This window comes from Watersipora subatra, chromosome 1 (assembly GCF_963576615.1).
Source record: "Watersipora subatra chromosome 1, tzWatSuba1.1, whole genome shotgun sequence".
Lineage (NCBI taxonomy): Eukaryota > Metazoa > Bryozoa > Gymnolaemata > Cheilostomatida > Watersiporidae > Watersipora > Watersipora subatra.
In genome coordinates, this window is record NC_088708.1 from 74,296,864 (window position 1) to 74,313,373 (window position 16,510).

Genomic DNA, 16,510 nt, shown 5'->3' on the forward strand with positions numbered 1-16,510 from the left:
GCGCAGATATGGCGATTCTATAATTGTTTGGGAACTAGAAGCGCGACTCTACCAACTTGTCTATGTAATAGCATGATAGTTCGACCGTAGGTCGCCCTTTCTGAGTAACTAGGGTAGTTTCGAAATGATGTTAGACGTAGTACCGTCATCTATGTACCGTCATCCACTCCGTTTAAATAGTTGCTACAGTGGCGACTTATCCGACGTTTAAGATGCGTTTTACACCAATGTTGTGATCTTCACGTATTTCAGGGAAAATATAAGTGCTATGGTTTTACCCAAATACTAGCTTACGACAACATCCACGATCATTATTATATAAGCTGTTGATCACTTATAGATGTTAAAGACTACATAATCATATAGAGTTTGCGCCTTATGCTGAACATTTTTGCTAGCAATTCAGATAAACATTTGGTACTGCCTATTAAGTTATGTATTAAATTTTAAACGAGAGCAATCATCGTGGTAATCCACACATCTGTTGTCATACTAAGACACGCCCTCTAATACAAAGCGAACTTATCGATATTGCATTTTGAAGCAAGCCCTTAACAACAAAGGCAGAAGGCACGCGCTCGTTTAGAAAATGGGACAGAAATTGCTCCGATTTGTTAAAGTCATATTTTTTATTAGTGTGTTTTCAGTTTACAATGTTTTTGCTGTTGACACAAACTACTATGTCGGCACTGGAATGTTCGATGTTACTGGACCAGCTACAGAAATAAACATGGTAAGTTTAGCCAAACTATTTTTGGTTAAAGATAAAATTCTTCACTATTCATAATCTTCTGAATTAAACAGAAAATTAAACAAATAGAACAAAGCTTAAATGCTAAAAAATTATTTTGGAGATTGTAACGTAAGTGTAAACATGGAGATTGTTGATTGCTATTTCAAAGTTCAAGAAATATATTTTGTTTAAATTGGTTTTGCTCATTCTAGCCGTATTTGGCTATTAGGCTACATTGTTAGTGTTTTTCAATTAAAAGATCTCTTTTTTGAAAGTCGTAATCAATCTCTTCATTTTGAATAACACAATAGAATGAGTTTGTTTTAAACAGAAAACTTAATAAAGTCAAATGAAAATGGTCCAGTATCCTCTTTTATTTTTGAAAATGAGTTAGAAGTATAAATGTTATAAAGTTGGAATGAAAGAATTTAAGATTTCACATTTTATACCATTGTTTTTTGTTGTTCTGGCAATCAACCGCTACTAAATGAAGAACTAATCGCATTATCTTTCACCGTCAAAATAGCACAAAAAATCTTCTAAATTTTTGCAATAAAATGCAATAAGGTAGCAAGATTATTGTGTACAGGCTATTATCATTCCTCGAAGGAAAACTGATTGATTAGCATTTATTGTGAGTACATGGAAACTTTTAATATTGGAACTGAGCTATCAGTCGCAATGATTGTTCTAACGAGCTCATCTTCAAGAAGTTTTCAATTGCCTGACTACAACGCGATAGGTATGTAACTAGAGCATTAGTTAATATTTATAAAGTTGGATGTATGAATGAAGCTCAATGGTAATAACATCTTACATTACAAATTTAACATGTCTTTACTCAATTGGAATGTTTACCATTAGCAAAAATGCATTAAAGTGTCTTGGATATCTGATTACATGTTCTCTATGAACATTTAAAAAACATATGCTAGGAGTTTTTGTTAGCATTTATTTTGGTCAATCAGCTTTGTGGCATTTTTATATTCTTTATCACGTTTGTTGATTTGGCGCTCGTATAATTTTATTTGCAGATGGGCTACGCGAAGGGCTCACAAAAGTCTAATGGAATACACCTGAGACAGTACAGTCGAGCATATGTTATTAAAGATAAGGAAAAGGATACTAGTGTTGTCTTTGTGAGCATTGATGCATGCATGGTTTCAACAGCAGTTAAAATGCAGGTAAGAATTTGTCGACAGGTATACATAGTTCCACCAACAGCGATTTCGGAATGCTGTGAAAATATAATCAAATCCAGTCTAATGATTCTATGAATAGTTAGACACCAGTTTGATTTATTCAAAATTTGGATTAATGTTGTAGGTAGCCAAGCGTCTCGCTGCCTTGTTTCCTGGACTCTACAATGAAACCAATGTTTGTATCAGCAGTATACACACCCACTCTGGCCCAGGTGGATTTCATCAATATATTTTGCTTGATGTCACTTCTCTCGGCTTTGTCAAGCAGAGCTTAGATGCCCTTGTTGATGGTATAGTGGAGGTATGAGTTTTTTATCTGTTTTGTCTGAATATGACTACAAAAACACAGTACTTGCCATTGCCATTATACGTGTATATATGTATACAGGTGTAGATATATATGTATACATTTATACAGTACAAGCGTATTTGTAGCGTCAATTTTTTATTTTTTCCCACAAATCTGTTTCGCAGTGTTACTCGTCAGGCAAATTCACCTGACAAGCGACACCGTGAAACAGATTTAGTGAAAAACTTAAAAATCTGTTTCCAGATAAGAATTTCGAGATAAATTTCTACTTTAATCAATTACTTCATGTATAACTATTAATTAGTGTAGAGTTCTTTCTGTGGCCCTGACTTTAATTTTATCTTTTTTATTTATGCTAATCGTAGAATTTCTTTTGATCATAAAGTCAGAAAAACCTACTTGTACATTTATCTATTATACATGTATATGTACATAATAGATAAATGTAATGTATGTAATACTATTACATACATATATACTTTATATATGTATGTATATGTATATTTATGTATGTATATTTTTCCTTATATCTGTTTATGCCTTCAGTAAGCTGCATCATGGAGTTGTCAACTCCTTTACTAAAACTGCTTCAATTGTACATGATGAGAATATTATTAAGAGATTGTCAGTTTTGTAGCATTGTATTTGTTAAGCAAAAATCTGTAGTTGTTGCGAGTTTGGTTGGTTGTACACTGATCTTTTTCAATTCGAGTATACTGGTCAAATTGATCTCCATATAAGAATTGTTTTTGTATAATAATAATAGGGCAAGACAGATATGCAAATAGATCGTAATAACTGGCTTCTGTGCATACCCATCTTATCACAGAGTGTTAAGATAGCGGAGGGCAACCTTCGACCAGCTAATCTGCATGTGACGAGTGGCGAGCTTCTCGGGGCCAACATCAACCGAAGCCCCACATCTTACTTGAACAACCCAGAGAAGGAGCGAGCCAAGTATAAATATGATGTGGATACGACCATGACATTGGTAAAGATTACGGATGAGAGGAACTTTGATGTAGGAATGATCAGGTAAAAACATAACTAGATCTCTACACCCGGTCTTCAAAGTTGTTCAGCTGTCTGTCGCATTGGCAGGTTCATCCAACCGCTTAAAAATCATAAGTGCCTCGTTCATAGTATTTTCTAACTGATTTACATCGTTTACAGCATATTCATAAATATTCGTATTCGTTTACGGTGTTAATTATTATTGGTATTAATAGTTCTGCAAGCTTCACGGACCACATTTGTGCTGTATAGTAGCACAATAATTGTGGTTCAGTGAGCAACTGTGGCCTACTGGTCTACATGGCCTGACTTGCAAACAACAGGTCGGGGTTCAATTCCCAAAAAAGACTATTGCCAGTGACAAGAATGACATCCAACCTTAAATTACTTTCTACAACTTCGCATGTCTCCTGTCGACAAGATTCCTTTGCCTCTGCACTCAAACATGTTCATCCAAGATCACAGAGCCATTGTTTTTGTAACAGTACTCTTAAAAACATGCACAGCCTTTGCTTGCAGTGAGCTAAACAGACGTGGCACTCGATCTTGGAGTGTTTGCTCATACAAACTTGTAGTAGATCTACATACACCCTGTGAAGGCCTATAGAAACAAGATCTAAGATGGTTATTACTTCAGTTCCTCCTGTGTACCTTTTCTGTACAGACACAGTATGATGGTGTTATACACCAGTGTACCTTTTCTGTACAGACACAGTATGATGGTGTTATACACCAGCTTGTCTTGAGCACAAAATAGGCAGACTGTGATCAGAGTAGTTGTGTCACTCGTGGCTTACAATATGACTAAGGATATCTTTCAGGCTCTAAACCGGCTAAATTACACAAAAGTTTATTAGCTGTAACTGCCTTATGATGGAAGTATTGCTTTTCCCCTTTAGACATCACATACCATGTATTCTTGTACGTTTACAGTTACAACTTCTTTTTGGAATTTGCTCAGCCCTTTTGGCACAATGCCACGATAGCAGAACTAAATCCTATTAATAAACACTTTCTGTAAAGCGATTATTAGTTTAGGTGGTGGAGGTGACCTTTGAATGTGTCCATCAACCAAATTCTTGGTAGAGTAGGATATCTTATGCATATTGCAGCTGGTTCCCTGTACACTGTACCTCCATGAACAACACCAATGGCCTTATCTCCGGAGACAATAAGGGGCTGGCCTCACACTTTTTTGAGCGTGACATGAACCCAGGGCAGTTGCCCCACCAAGTGTCTTTTGTCGCTGCTTTTGCCCAGGCTAATCTGGGAGATGTGTCACCCAATACAAAGGGACCTCACTGCATGGATACTGGCTTGCCCTGCGACACGGCTACTAGCACCTGCAATGGCAGGGTAAGTTCTTAGTCTGCTTTATGGCATATTAGCATATGGCTTTATGGCATGCTTAATTTCGGTATGATTTTAAACCGTATCAGTATCACTAAGATTAAGATATAGTTAATACAGCCAAGGAGATTTATTTATTGATGTTCCAGCACTTCATTTTCATGTCATCAGCCTACACTCATCAGTAACCTAGTCGCCACCCCCACAGGACATTGCATTGTATTTTCAACGCTAAAGATATTTACAGCTAAACTGGAAATTTTGGTTAGTCATGGTCTGTTCCTCAAATACTTTTCCATTTTTAGACTGAGCAGTGCGTAGCCTCAGGGCCAGGCAGAGACATGTTTGAGAGCACATTAATTATTGGCGCAAAGCAATATGAGAAAGCGAAAGAGCTCTACAAGCAAGCAAATATTACAGGTCTAAGGCTGTCGGGGCCGGTGGACTTCAGACATCAGTATGTTGATATGTCAAATTACAAGTTCCAGCTTCCAACTGGCAAAAATGTAAGTTCTTGCAGCCTCATCTTATGTTGGGAGGATTATCTTGTTGCTATACAGTAGACGCTCCTACAACGTATACCTCCTAAAATGTAAAAAATTTATGAGAAGTTTTTGCTTTATACTACGTAAAAAATTCCATATACGTAAAGTGTCAAATCGGATGAGTTTTAAAATTCGATGTTAATGTTAGTTTATCTCGTCACACTTGCTTCTGCAAGTGTGGCGAGATAGACTAACATAGCCAACTAACGAGAGAACCACCACCGTGCGTATAGCGTTGTTTATAACTCTATAACTGTTTACTTATATTTATAAAATCATTGTAAATGAACGTCCAAAATTTGCAGTCCCCATTAACTTGTTATAAAATTATCTCAATCATGGTCTATAAAACCAGTGAGGTTGATCATAAAAAGGAGAAAAGTTGTCGATGTAAACCAACATTGCTGCAGTTACGGTACAGCCCACAAATTAAAAGAAGTCAAGTCAACTTTTTCCTTTTGCATGGACAAAGGGGGAGTTTGGAAAGATCTTGAACCGGGTTAGGCAATTAGCATATATTTCATTGTTCTTATAACGCAAATTCCCTATAACGTAAACCGTGCTGAAATGGATTATTTACATTGTAGGAGCGGATTATTTACATTTTAGGAGCACCTACTGTACAAGCGATTGAAACAATGCGAGATAACTTACTATAACCATTATGTAATAATGCTAGTTGCTCAAGAGAATAGTTGGTTAGAAGTTACCAATAGAATGTTTTTATAGAGCCTGCATATGATTTTATAACGAGTGTATGCAATACCTTTAGATGTTGATGTTTGGGTGTTAGATGTAAAATCGATTTTCAGGTGTCAACCTTGACACCTTAATTACGCTCACAAACTTGATTGGTGGCAGTCAGTGGAGTATAATACATCTTCTCTTTTGCATCGCTAATGTTGCAAGCTCGCAGTCCACCCTTCTAATGATTGTTGCCATATTACAGGTGACAACTTGTCCAGCTGCTATGGGGTACAGCTTTGCTGCAGGCACAACTGACGGTCCCGGTGATTTTGACTTTACGCAGGGCACCAACTCCACCAATAAGTTCTGGAGTGTAATCAGCGGGTTTATCAGCAAGCCATCTCAAAAGCAGGTGGATTGCCAGAAGCCAAAACCTATCCTTCTCAACACAGGGGAGGTGAGGAATCATTTATTTCACAATATTTATATAAGTGGTGTAACATTTTAGTAGTTTAAAAAGGAGGATTGTCTTACCTTTGATTAGCTCGTGACTGACTCAAAATGTGCTTTATGAGTGAGGAAACTAGAGGAAGGCTTTAGGCAATCTGTCATGTAGATGAATTGTAGGTTGTGCATGTTTATAACTAATATTCAGTACTTCATTTTGATAAGCAAAACGTAATTTCAAAATCATCCGATTAACTCTGGTGTTCTTACAAGTGACCTCCTTTGCCTACCTTTAGCGATACAAATCATTAGTACATAGCATACCTTCTCTACGCTCTCACATGGTCAAATCATTAGTACATGGCATACCTTCTCTACGCTCCCACATGATCAAATCATTAGTACATAGCATACCTTCTCTATGCTCTCACATGGTCAAATCATTAGTACATAGCATACCTTCCCTATGCTCTCACATGGCCACATGTGTGCATTTCTTATGCAATTCTTGCTAACTGGTTTGACACCAGTGACTCAAAATGCTCTTTTTTACTTCCACAGATTGACGTACCATATGCATGGCAGCCAGCGGTTGTAGCTACTCAGATCTTACGGGTTGGTCAGCTCATCATCACAGCTCTTCCTGGTGAATTCACAACTATGTCTGGTCGGCGTATGCGGGAGTCGCTCACACAGGTCGGTCTGTAAACATGTTACCACCTGCTCTGTAGTCGGTGCGCTCTCTTCCCATGACTCTTTAGCATTTGTTTGTGTTCGCCTTTACGCCGTCATCAATCAAATTAATCTTTGCGCGCTTGTTTTGCATTCTGTGATGGGTCACGTGCCTGGATGGTAAAATGTGGTCTGACGCATTCTTGTCAGACGCTTATCTTCTCAATAAAATTCTAAGCTCAAGACTTCTCTGAATCTAATTACTCCGGATCAAAATAGAGTTGTTTGTCCTGCAAGGCGCTCCGCGAAATTTTTAGATTTTTTTGCAATTGTACAAGTTTTAAGCAGGATCTCTGTCGGGTAATTGCAAGGATATCTGTCGGGCAATTGCAAGGATATCTGTCGGGCAATTGCAAGGATATCTGTCGGGCAATTGTAAGGATCTCTGTCGGGCAATTGTAAGGATCTCTGTCAGGCAATTGTAAGGATCTCTGTCAGGCAATTGCAAGGATCTCTGTCGGGCAATTGCAAGGATACCTGTCGGACAATTGCAAGGATCTCTGTCAGGCAATTGCAAGGATCTCTGTCAGGCAATTGTAAAGATCTCTGTCAGGCAATTGTAAGGATCTCTGTCAGGCAATTGTAAGGATCTCTGTCAGGCAATTGCAAGGATCTTTGTCAGGCAATTGTAAGGATCTCTGTCAGGCAATTGCAAGGATCTGTCAGGCAATTGCAAGGATCTCTGTCAGGCAATTGTAAGGATCTCTGTCAGGCAATTGCAAGGATCTCTGTCGGGCAATTGCAAGGATATCTGTCGGACAATTGCAAGGATCTCTGTCAGGCAATTGCAAGGATCTCTGTCAGGCAATTGTAAGGATCTCTGTCAGGCAATTGTAAGGATCTCTGTCAGGCAATTGCAAGGATCTCTGTCGGGCAATTGCAAGGATATCTGTCGGACAATTGCAAGGATCTCTGTCAGGCAATTGCAAGGATCTCTGTCAGGCAATTGTAAGGATCTCTGTCAGGCAATTGTAAGGATCTCTGTCAGGCAATTGCAAGGATCTCTGTCAGGCAATTGTAAGGATCTCTGTCAGGCAATTGCAAGGATCTTTGTCAGGCAATTGTAAGGATCTCTGTCAGGCAATTGCAAGGATCTGTCAGGCAATTGCAAGGATCTCTGTCAGGCAATTGTAAGGATCTCTGTCAGGCAATTGCAAGGATCTGTCAGGCAATTGCAAGGATCTCTGTCAGGCAATTGTAAGGATCTCTGTCAGGCAATTGCAAGCCTAAAAAGATAGCACTAGTATTAGAGCTTCGCGATATGACGATTTGATTGTTTGGTGGCAATTTTTAAGGTAAACAATTTGAAAATCACGACCATTTAATGCGACATCGACAATCGTATAAATGATATCATCATGTAAAGGCGATTTATCTCATACTTGACGATTTTTAGAGTAAGTGATATTAAAACGGACAGGTCTCTTATAACTAGCTCATTCCATGGACTTCCATGCATATGGGCATGAATGAAATAAATGTTTCTAATTACTAGAAATTCCACTGTCCTACAGCCCACGACCAAAGTGGTATTGGAAAAAGAAAGGGTACTGATGGTTGAGAAATGCAATATTAGCAGTCAAATAGGATAACTGCAATGGTAGATGTAATGTACTGGGTGTGGGTGTTATTATATACAACAAATAGCAATAATGAAAAGAAAATATTATATGTTTATATCTCTCCTGCAAAAAGAGAAATGCAATATTGGCCAATATTAGAAGTAAAATGCACTGATATTATTAGAATAACCAATATTATTTATATAGTAATAATATAAAACCAAAGCACAATTTTTTTTACATTTCAAAACGGCATAGCTAACAATATCACGAAGTTGTGATATTTATATAGATTTTTAGAAAAGCTGTGCTAACGTAGTCATTGTTCCGTAGTCATCCAAACTTATAATTAATTATTGTAATAATCTCATAAAAAACGTTAAAAAAATATCATCGTCATTTGCTTTACTGACACTGCGTTGGACATCAGTTAGAATGCGAAAGTATTCAAATATGTCGGCAAATGAAATTGAAAATGAAAAAATTGAAATTGGCAAGAATGAAACGATTTCTGTACTCCTATGTTGATTGCCGAAACCTTCGGCAATTCGACAATGCTATAGACTGGTGAAAAGTGCACGTTTTTTTTCGTGAAACGCGCAAGACTTTATCGTTCTATTCTCTGTCGCCCCGCGTTTCAATTTCCAGTCTTAACTTTTATTAATCCAAGATTTTCAAGCGTTTTGTGGCGACTTTCGTCCAAAAAAATCTGTCTATTTGTGTAGAATCCGATCAGATGGGTTAGTTTTAGGAATTTGCGGTAACCTTTCAAAAGCTTGGTAACATATTTAAATAGGTTTATATGCGTTTTGTATCATTATTATACTTAAACGACTTTACTGAAAAATAGTTAAATTTGTTGATAGGATTTCGTTGCAAGAATTTGGTGACGGCCGTTTACGGATAATTTTTCGGGAGTTGTGTGCACATGTGCATTTATCATAATTCTCCCAATCAATCGTTTCACTCTTGTTTGGTCGTGGGATTACAGATACAAAATTGTTTCTTTTTAATTTAAAATATACAAAAAATGTTAACAAAAATTTACAATCTTATTACATAATAATATCGCCATATATCACGAATCGTCTATTTGCAATATTGAATCATCTGATGATTTTTGGAAATCACGAAACTCTAACCTGTTTACAGTGCTCTAACCTGTATACAGTGCTCTCATATCAGCTCAGTCTTTCTAGCTGATTGTTCGTATGTCATCAGTCACTTTGCTTGCTGTCTGTTTAACATAACAAACTATTGTAACTCTGAGCATAGTCATGTTTAAAGGTGAAGGTCGCTTTACAGCCTCTTGAGTTTCAAAACTCGCATGTCGAGTCTCCTGAGGTGTATGATATGCAAATATAGTTTTTATCTTTGCTAATCTGTGATATTATTTAGCAAACCTGCTCCATGGCATTAGGGAAAAGATAAAATATTGATCTTTTACTGTCTCTATGGCAAGATGAGATATTGTAATGATGAATAACTGTCTCCACCGTAATAATCTCTTCACACAAGAGAGTTGAATGCCATCTACCAAATGTGTCCATCTCTTACAAAAGAAATAAACTCATCAAAATGACTTTCTTACATCTACTATTTAGTTGCTTCGGTCTTTCACATTTTTATCTACTCAAGTTGTATTTGTAGGTTCACACGCTTCCATGTTTTTGCCTATGCTATAACGTAGATGTGTTTTCTAACTAAGTATCCAACCCTTACAAAGGTTATCAATGTGTTTTAATGAATCGTCCGATTGCCTACTCATGCCCCCTCCCTTTTTGAAACTTGGCCATACAGAAGCTCCGTAACTAGATAACTGGTTAAGAGGCTCTATACAACACACATATTATTGACTGCCTTCCTAAACTGTGCAAGTTAAGCTGTTCATTTTACTCGCAATACATATATCTACTGCATAACTAGCGAGACAATAGCCTGTGTATATTTATATGCTTATGGTGGGTGGCTCCGATGGGGGTCACATCTAGAGATGTTTTTTTGGCTATGCACCTTTCATCCCTTCATACTTGGTGTCTCGATGTGAATGGTATGTCTTGTAGCTCTGGGGTATGTGTGTTCTTTCGTTTTGCTTTTTATGCTGGATGCTGAATATGTTGCTTAGAAGTATACTATATGGCCGCTCACTCTACTTTCCTTCTCTCTCTATTTATAAGCTATTCAGCTTTTGTTGGTATGTTGTGTCTTTTCTGAGCTTATTTCTATATACATAAACATAACCACGACAATCTAGTCTGCCTTTGTTACAATAAGGCTGTTGTACCCCATCTATATGCAATAGGGTGTAAGAGGCCATCGTGGCTACACTTTACAGCTAGTATGCGAAATGCTTGTTTGTTTTTCTAGTTGAGTACCAGTAGTTTTATTTTATTGTCTCATTTTAAGCAAACACACTTGATTAAAGTTAGTAATTTATCACAGACAGACAAGCTAACAAAAAATGTAAGTGCGTAAAGCATGTAAGTGACCTTATGGACAGTCTAGCTTGTGCGCATTGGAATACTGTTGTTAAATTTATTCAATAAGGTCGCATAACGCTAGAGAAATGAATGAGATGTGTATTCATGTCTAGGCACTATGCTAACCTCTGCTCGTTGTGTGCTACAGCAGCTGCGCTCAGCAAACATGTTTACCATCACTCAGTCTCATGCATGGCATGTGACTGCTGAATCATAAAATAGAATGTCAAGATTTCATCACAAACAACACGCGTAATGATAAAACCGTGCTGGAATGTTATGGAACACTTGCAAACATTTACAATTTGTTATGTTTTGCAAGTTTTTTACCTTGTCATCATTTCTGTATGGATTTCACTGATTGCGGTCTTGTTGGAAGGTATTCTCAGAGGAAGGAAAGGTGACCAATGCAACTGTAGTGCTAGCAGGACTGTCTAACACTTACGCTGACTATATCGCTACGTTTGAGGAGTACCAGAAGCAGCGCTATGAGGCCGCATCCACTATATACGGACCGCATACGCTTAGCGCTTATCTACATCTCTTTAAGAAAATGGCTACTGCAATGGTGGAGGTATTTAGTTTTATCTACCTCTAAGGAATTAAATACCTTTATCACTTTAATAACATCTAAAGAAATGCCTTTATCATTTTAATAGCCTTTGGAATGGCTCGAGATGTTGCAGTCCTTGCAGAGTGCAAACTGTTCAATCGTTCTGGCACTCTAAAAGATTCATCTGCTTTGAGATTTTAATTTGTTGTAATAATAGATATGAAGAAAAAACTCCAGATTCAATTTTTCGTGTTACTGCTTCAATGTTTCAATTAATACACATAATATTTGATATAAAACATTTAAACACTTGTTTATTTACAGATAGTATCCCACGTTTACTAACCTTTGCAATTGTTCTCTCCTTATGTAGGGTAAAAGTATGGACGTTGGACCCAGTCCACCTGACCTCCTCTCCAAGCAGCTCTCCTTTGTTCTGCCTGTTGTCTTTGACTCCGCTCCATTGGGCTATGACTTTGGTCAGCCTTTGGAAGATGCTCAGGCTTCTTACAAGCAGGTAGGGAGACAGCCATGCTGCCATTACACGCAGTTTTCATGTTTAGCTGATATCAAATGGTTGATGAGCAATTTCCAGTTAGACTTGGCAATTTGGTCATGCTTGTACAAAGTGTAACAACTATCTACATTGCTTCTGCCCAGGGAGATCTCGTTTCTGTCAGATTTGTGTCGGCTGATGCTAGAAACAACCTGATGACCAATCTAACCTTTCTAACTGTTGACAAGTTGAGTTCTGATGGTAGTTGGACCACAGTCTACACCGATAGCCATTGGGAAACTAAGTGAGTTGCACTTCTGATTTGAGTTGCCTACACAAAGCACATACTTATATATACGTACTCCGGAAGATTCGGTTGACTTATTTGCATTTCATTCTGCATCTTATGGCTCTTTTAGTTATCCTTTTTCTAGTCAAGTCATATGAGAACCGTTGGTCGACTTTAACTTAGTTCTTTTTGTAAATCGAGGAATCATTATTATTAATGCAGTGCAGAAAGATTAATGTGTTTGTAGCTACAATGTGATGAAAGGTCTGTTAAAGATTAGTTTGTTATTAACTTACATGTTAGAAACACATGCATGCATACAGACACACATATGTGTATATAGTATGCCTTAATAGTTAGCATAACTTACAACTCACATGTACATGTAAATATAACAGTTATATAACTGGTATAACGCTGTAATATAACAGGTTTCAATGGAGTCGCACTAGCACATTGCTCGGTACAAGCTCGGCTCTCGTATCCTGGCAGACATCATCGAGGGATCCGACCGGAGTTTACAGAATTACTCACACAGGCTACCATAAGGCCTTGCTCGAAGAACCTAAGCAGTTCAGTGGTACAAGCAGAAAGTTTACTCTTACGAGTCTGGAGTGGTCTTACACACCGAATGATGAAATTATTTCATTCCAACCCAGGGATTAGCTATTTCATGTGATTGGCCAAAGATAATCGTTTTTACTATATACACGTTATAGCAGCAGATTTTCTTTATTTTTCCTTGTGATGATTTTGGATTATGGTTTGCTTATCATTTGCCTCACAGCTCGGTATAAATTGTGTTAGCTTGAGGTTTGTTGAGTATTGTTGCAAACCTGCCTATTAGAGGCAGTTGTGTTCATTCATAGAAACAACCAATACAGTTTCATAGATTAATTCAAATGTTGAGTTATTGTTATAACACCATGGTACTCTTACATTCAGTGAGTGAACTCTTATTCAATATCTAAAATTCCTATTGTTTGTCAAGTATTTGTAAGAGTTGGCATATATGGTTGGATATCATAGTCACTTGGCTCTATTTCTCAAGGAGCACCAATGGTTACTTTACCACGATCGCCAGCTGTTGATGACCTGTTGTGGAAGATTTTTGCAGTATGTGCAGTAGCATTTCTACAGTAGTTTTTTTTCACCTACTATGCACCTCGATGCTGTCAAGATAGATTACGTGGGTTTGTTGACTGAGCAAAGTTGTTGATTGTAGCGATCTGTTGTCACAAAGGAGTGTAAGCTTTTTAACAAGTGCGGTTTAGCTGCCAATTATGCCATAAGGCTAGTAGATAAGTTTTACTTTGAACTCATAGTCGTCGAAGCTCGCTTTCTTTGGACAATATTCTCAGTTCTGGGAGGCTGTGCAAAACTACTTTGACTAAACCGTATGCGCTGCGCTATCCCCTACTTATCAGACTGACAAGCGGGTTAAGAACCAACTTTAATGCTGAATGGAGGCTAACAGATACAAGCAGGCATGAATGATGTAATAATACAAATTAGTCCGTGTGGCAACTTTTAGATTCTCATAGATACTTGTATGTAGTAGTATATTGAACTGAGTGAACTTCAAAATAATAAAAGATAGCTCACTTATATATATTTAGAGGACTTGGTAGCAATATGGCTTTGAAAGCTTTTAAGAAAAGCAATCGCTTCCTAAAAGCATAGTAAAAGCTCTAATGTAATATATAGCAGTTTTATATTAATAATAATGTTTGGGTAACTTATTTAGTGTCCTAACACATTCCGGTTAGTTTAAAGTTGTCCTTTAATTATTTGTGGGCCATCTTTAAGTGTCTGGGTGTTTTTCTATTACATTCATTCAGGTAATTTAGGGTTCGACGTCTTTGTTTTGGTGGCACAGCTCCAGGTACTGATTGTGGATCTGGTTGATGGCTGGGTGAAATGGTAATTACAACAAGAAGTGGTTCTGCGTCTTCTGTTGAGGAATATTTAGAACAGAGCTGACGCTGACACCTCTTCTAAGTTGCTCCTTTAAGAAGGACCAACATATTCACCATTTTGTTGCCAAATACTTTGACTACAATGGTTGCTGTCTATTGACATGTAGGCTTTTGGTCCTTCTTACAACCATTATACAGGACAACACTGCAGTTCCACTGTTTAACGATAGATTGTTTTGGTAGAATGGTTATTTTACATCTGTTTGTCAGATGAACCGGAGATGTAATAATAATGTGCCAATTAGTGTCCTGATTCAACAGGTCACTTGGTGAATATCCATGAGACAGTAATGACCTTCTATAGTGTATTAAAAGTTATTGTGCTGTATTTATACTGCTATATGAAATCTTGGACTATTGTATTTATACTGCTATGTGAAATCTTAGACTATTGTATTTATACTGCTATATGAAATCTTAGACTATTGTATTTATACTGCTATATGAAATCTTGGACTATTGTATTTATACTGCTATGTGAAATCTTAGACTATTGTATTTATACTGCTATGTGAAATCTTAGACTATTGTATTTATACTGCTATGTGAAATCTTGGACTATTGTATTTATACCGCTATGTGAAATCTTAGACTATTGTATTTATACTGCTATGTGAAATCTTAGACTATTGTATTTATACTGCTATGTGAAATCTTAGACTATTGTATTTATACTGCTATATGAAATCTTGGACTATTGTATTTATACTGCTATATGAAATCTTGGACTATTGTATTTATACTGCTAAATGAAATCTTAGACTATTGTATTTATACTGCTATATGAAATCTTGGACTATTGTATTTATACTGCTATGTGAAATCTTGGACTATTGTATTTATACCGCTATGTGAAATCTTAGACTATTGTATTTATACTGCTATGTGAAATCTTAGACTATTGTATTTATACTGCTATGTGAAATCTTAGACTATTGTATTTATACTGCTATGTGAAATCTTAGACTATTGTATTTATACTGCTATGTGAAATCTTAGACTATTGTATTTATACTGCTATGTGAAATCTTAGACTATTGTATTTATACTGCTATGTGAAATCTTGGACTATTGTATTTATACTGCTATGTGAAATCTTAGACTATTGTATTCTTACTGCTATGTGAAATCTTAGACTATTGTATTCATACTGCTATGTGAAATCTTGGACTATTGTATTTATACTGCTATGTGAAATCTTAGACTATTGTATTCATACTGCTATGTGAAATCTTGGACTATTGTATTTATACTGCTATATAAAACCATTCACTGTTGTATTTGTACTGCTATATAAACTCATACACTGTTGTATTTGTACTGCTATATAAACTCATATACTGTTGTATTTGTACTACTGTTGTACTGTTGTATTTGCAAAATGTGTAAACAGCATGAGTGCTTGTTTTGTTGTAATTTTGTAGCTGAAATGTGACTGGATGATTGTTATTCCGTTACCACAAATGATTCTTCTTGTTTTTGTGCCATTCTTGAAATTCTGCTAGTGTAAATGCTTATTATTATACATTATTAGGGATAACAGCATGTGAATATCCAAAATGGATGAAATCCATCTCCAATAGCCTTTATTGCAGAGATATTTGGTGTGGGTATCCACTAACACTAATCAATTTGTTTCTATAAAGTTAATCACATTAATATTTCTATCAGCTGTTTATTCTCCTTCTGCTGCTTCATCCGTTCCCTCTGCGGTGCCAACTGTTCAGTAAATTTGTTGATAGGTTAAAATAATCATGTTGACTAGAGAACTGTACTTAGGTGCAAATCAGTCATAACAAAACATAGCAATTAAAATAATCTCATCATCTATTATGGTTCACATAAAAAAGAGAGCATTTGCTCAAAAATATACCAGCATTGTCCAGCCCAATAAAATTTACATGAGACGGCTGTCTCCTCATGGGCTCAATCAGTGCTATAGGACTACAAAGATTTATATGGTGGAAGAAGAACACAGCATTTCCCATTGCTAATTAATTTTAATTTACATAACAGTAAACAAAGAAAGAATAGTAGTGTCAGTAGACCTGACACAATATCATCCCAATTGCTGCAAACAATAGTGCTACTTAGAATCCCAAAACCACTAGCGAATCTAAATTCATTTCAT

The 16,510-nt window shown here is 36.7% G+C and overlaps 1 protein-coding gene across 1 annotated transcript; it reads left to right on the plus strand.

Annotated features, from left to right (window-relative positions):
- Nucleotides 1–217: 217 nt before the first annotated feature.
- On the plus strand, nucleotides 218–13,602 carry LOC137385784 (uncharacterized). Its single transcript, XM_068072341.1, has 12 exons — nucleotides 218–733; nucleotides 1,768–1,917; nucleotides 2,060–2,236; nucleotides 3,075–3,280; nucleotides 4,372–4,615; nucleotides 4,915–5,115; nucleotides 6,104–6,298; nucleotides 6,850–6,984; nucleotides 11,442–11,636; nucleotides 11,989–12,132; nucleotides 12,276–12,415; nucleotides 12,832–13,602. Exons 1-12 carry the CDS (start codon nucleotides 590–592, stop codon nucleotides 13,064–13,066), a joined length of 2,166 nt encoding a protein of 721 aa, XP_067928442.1. The 5' UTR covers nucleotides 218–589; the 3' UTR covers nucleotides 13,067–13,602.
- Nucleotides 13,603–16,510: the final 2,908 nt, after the last annotated feature.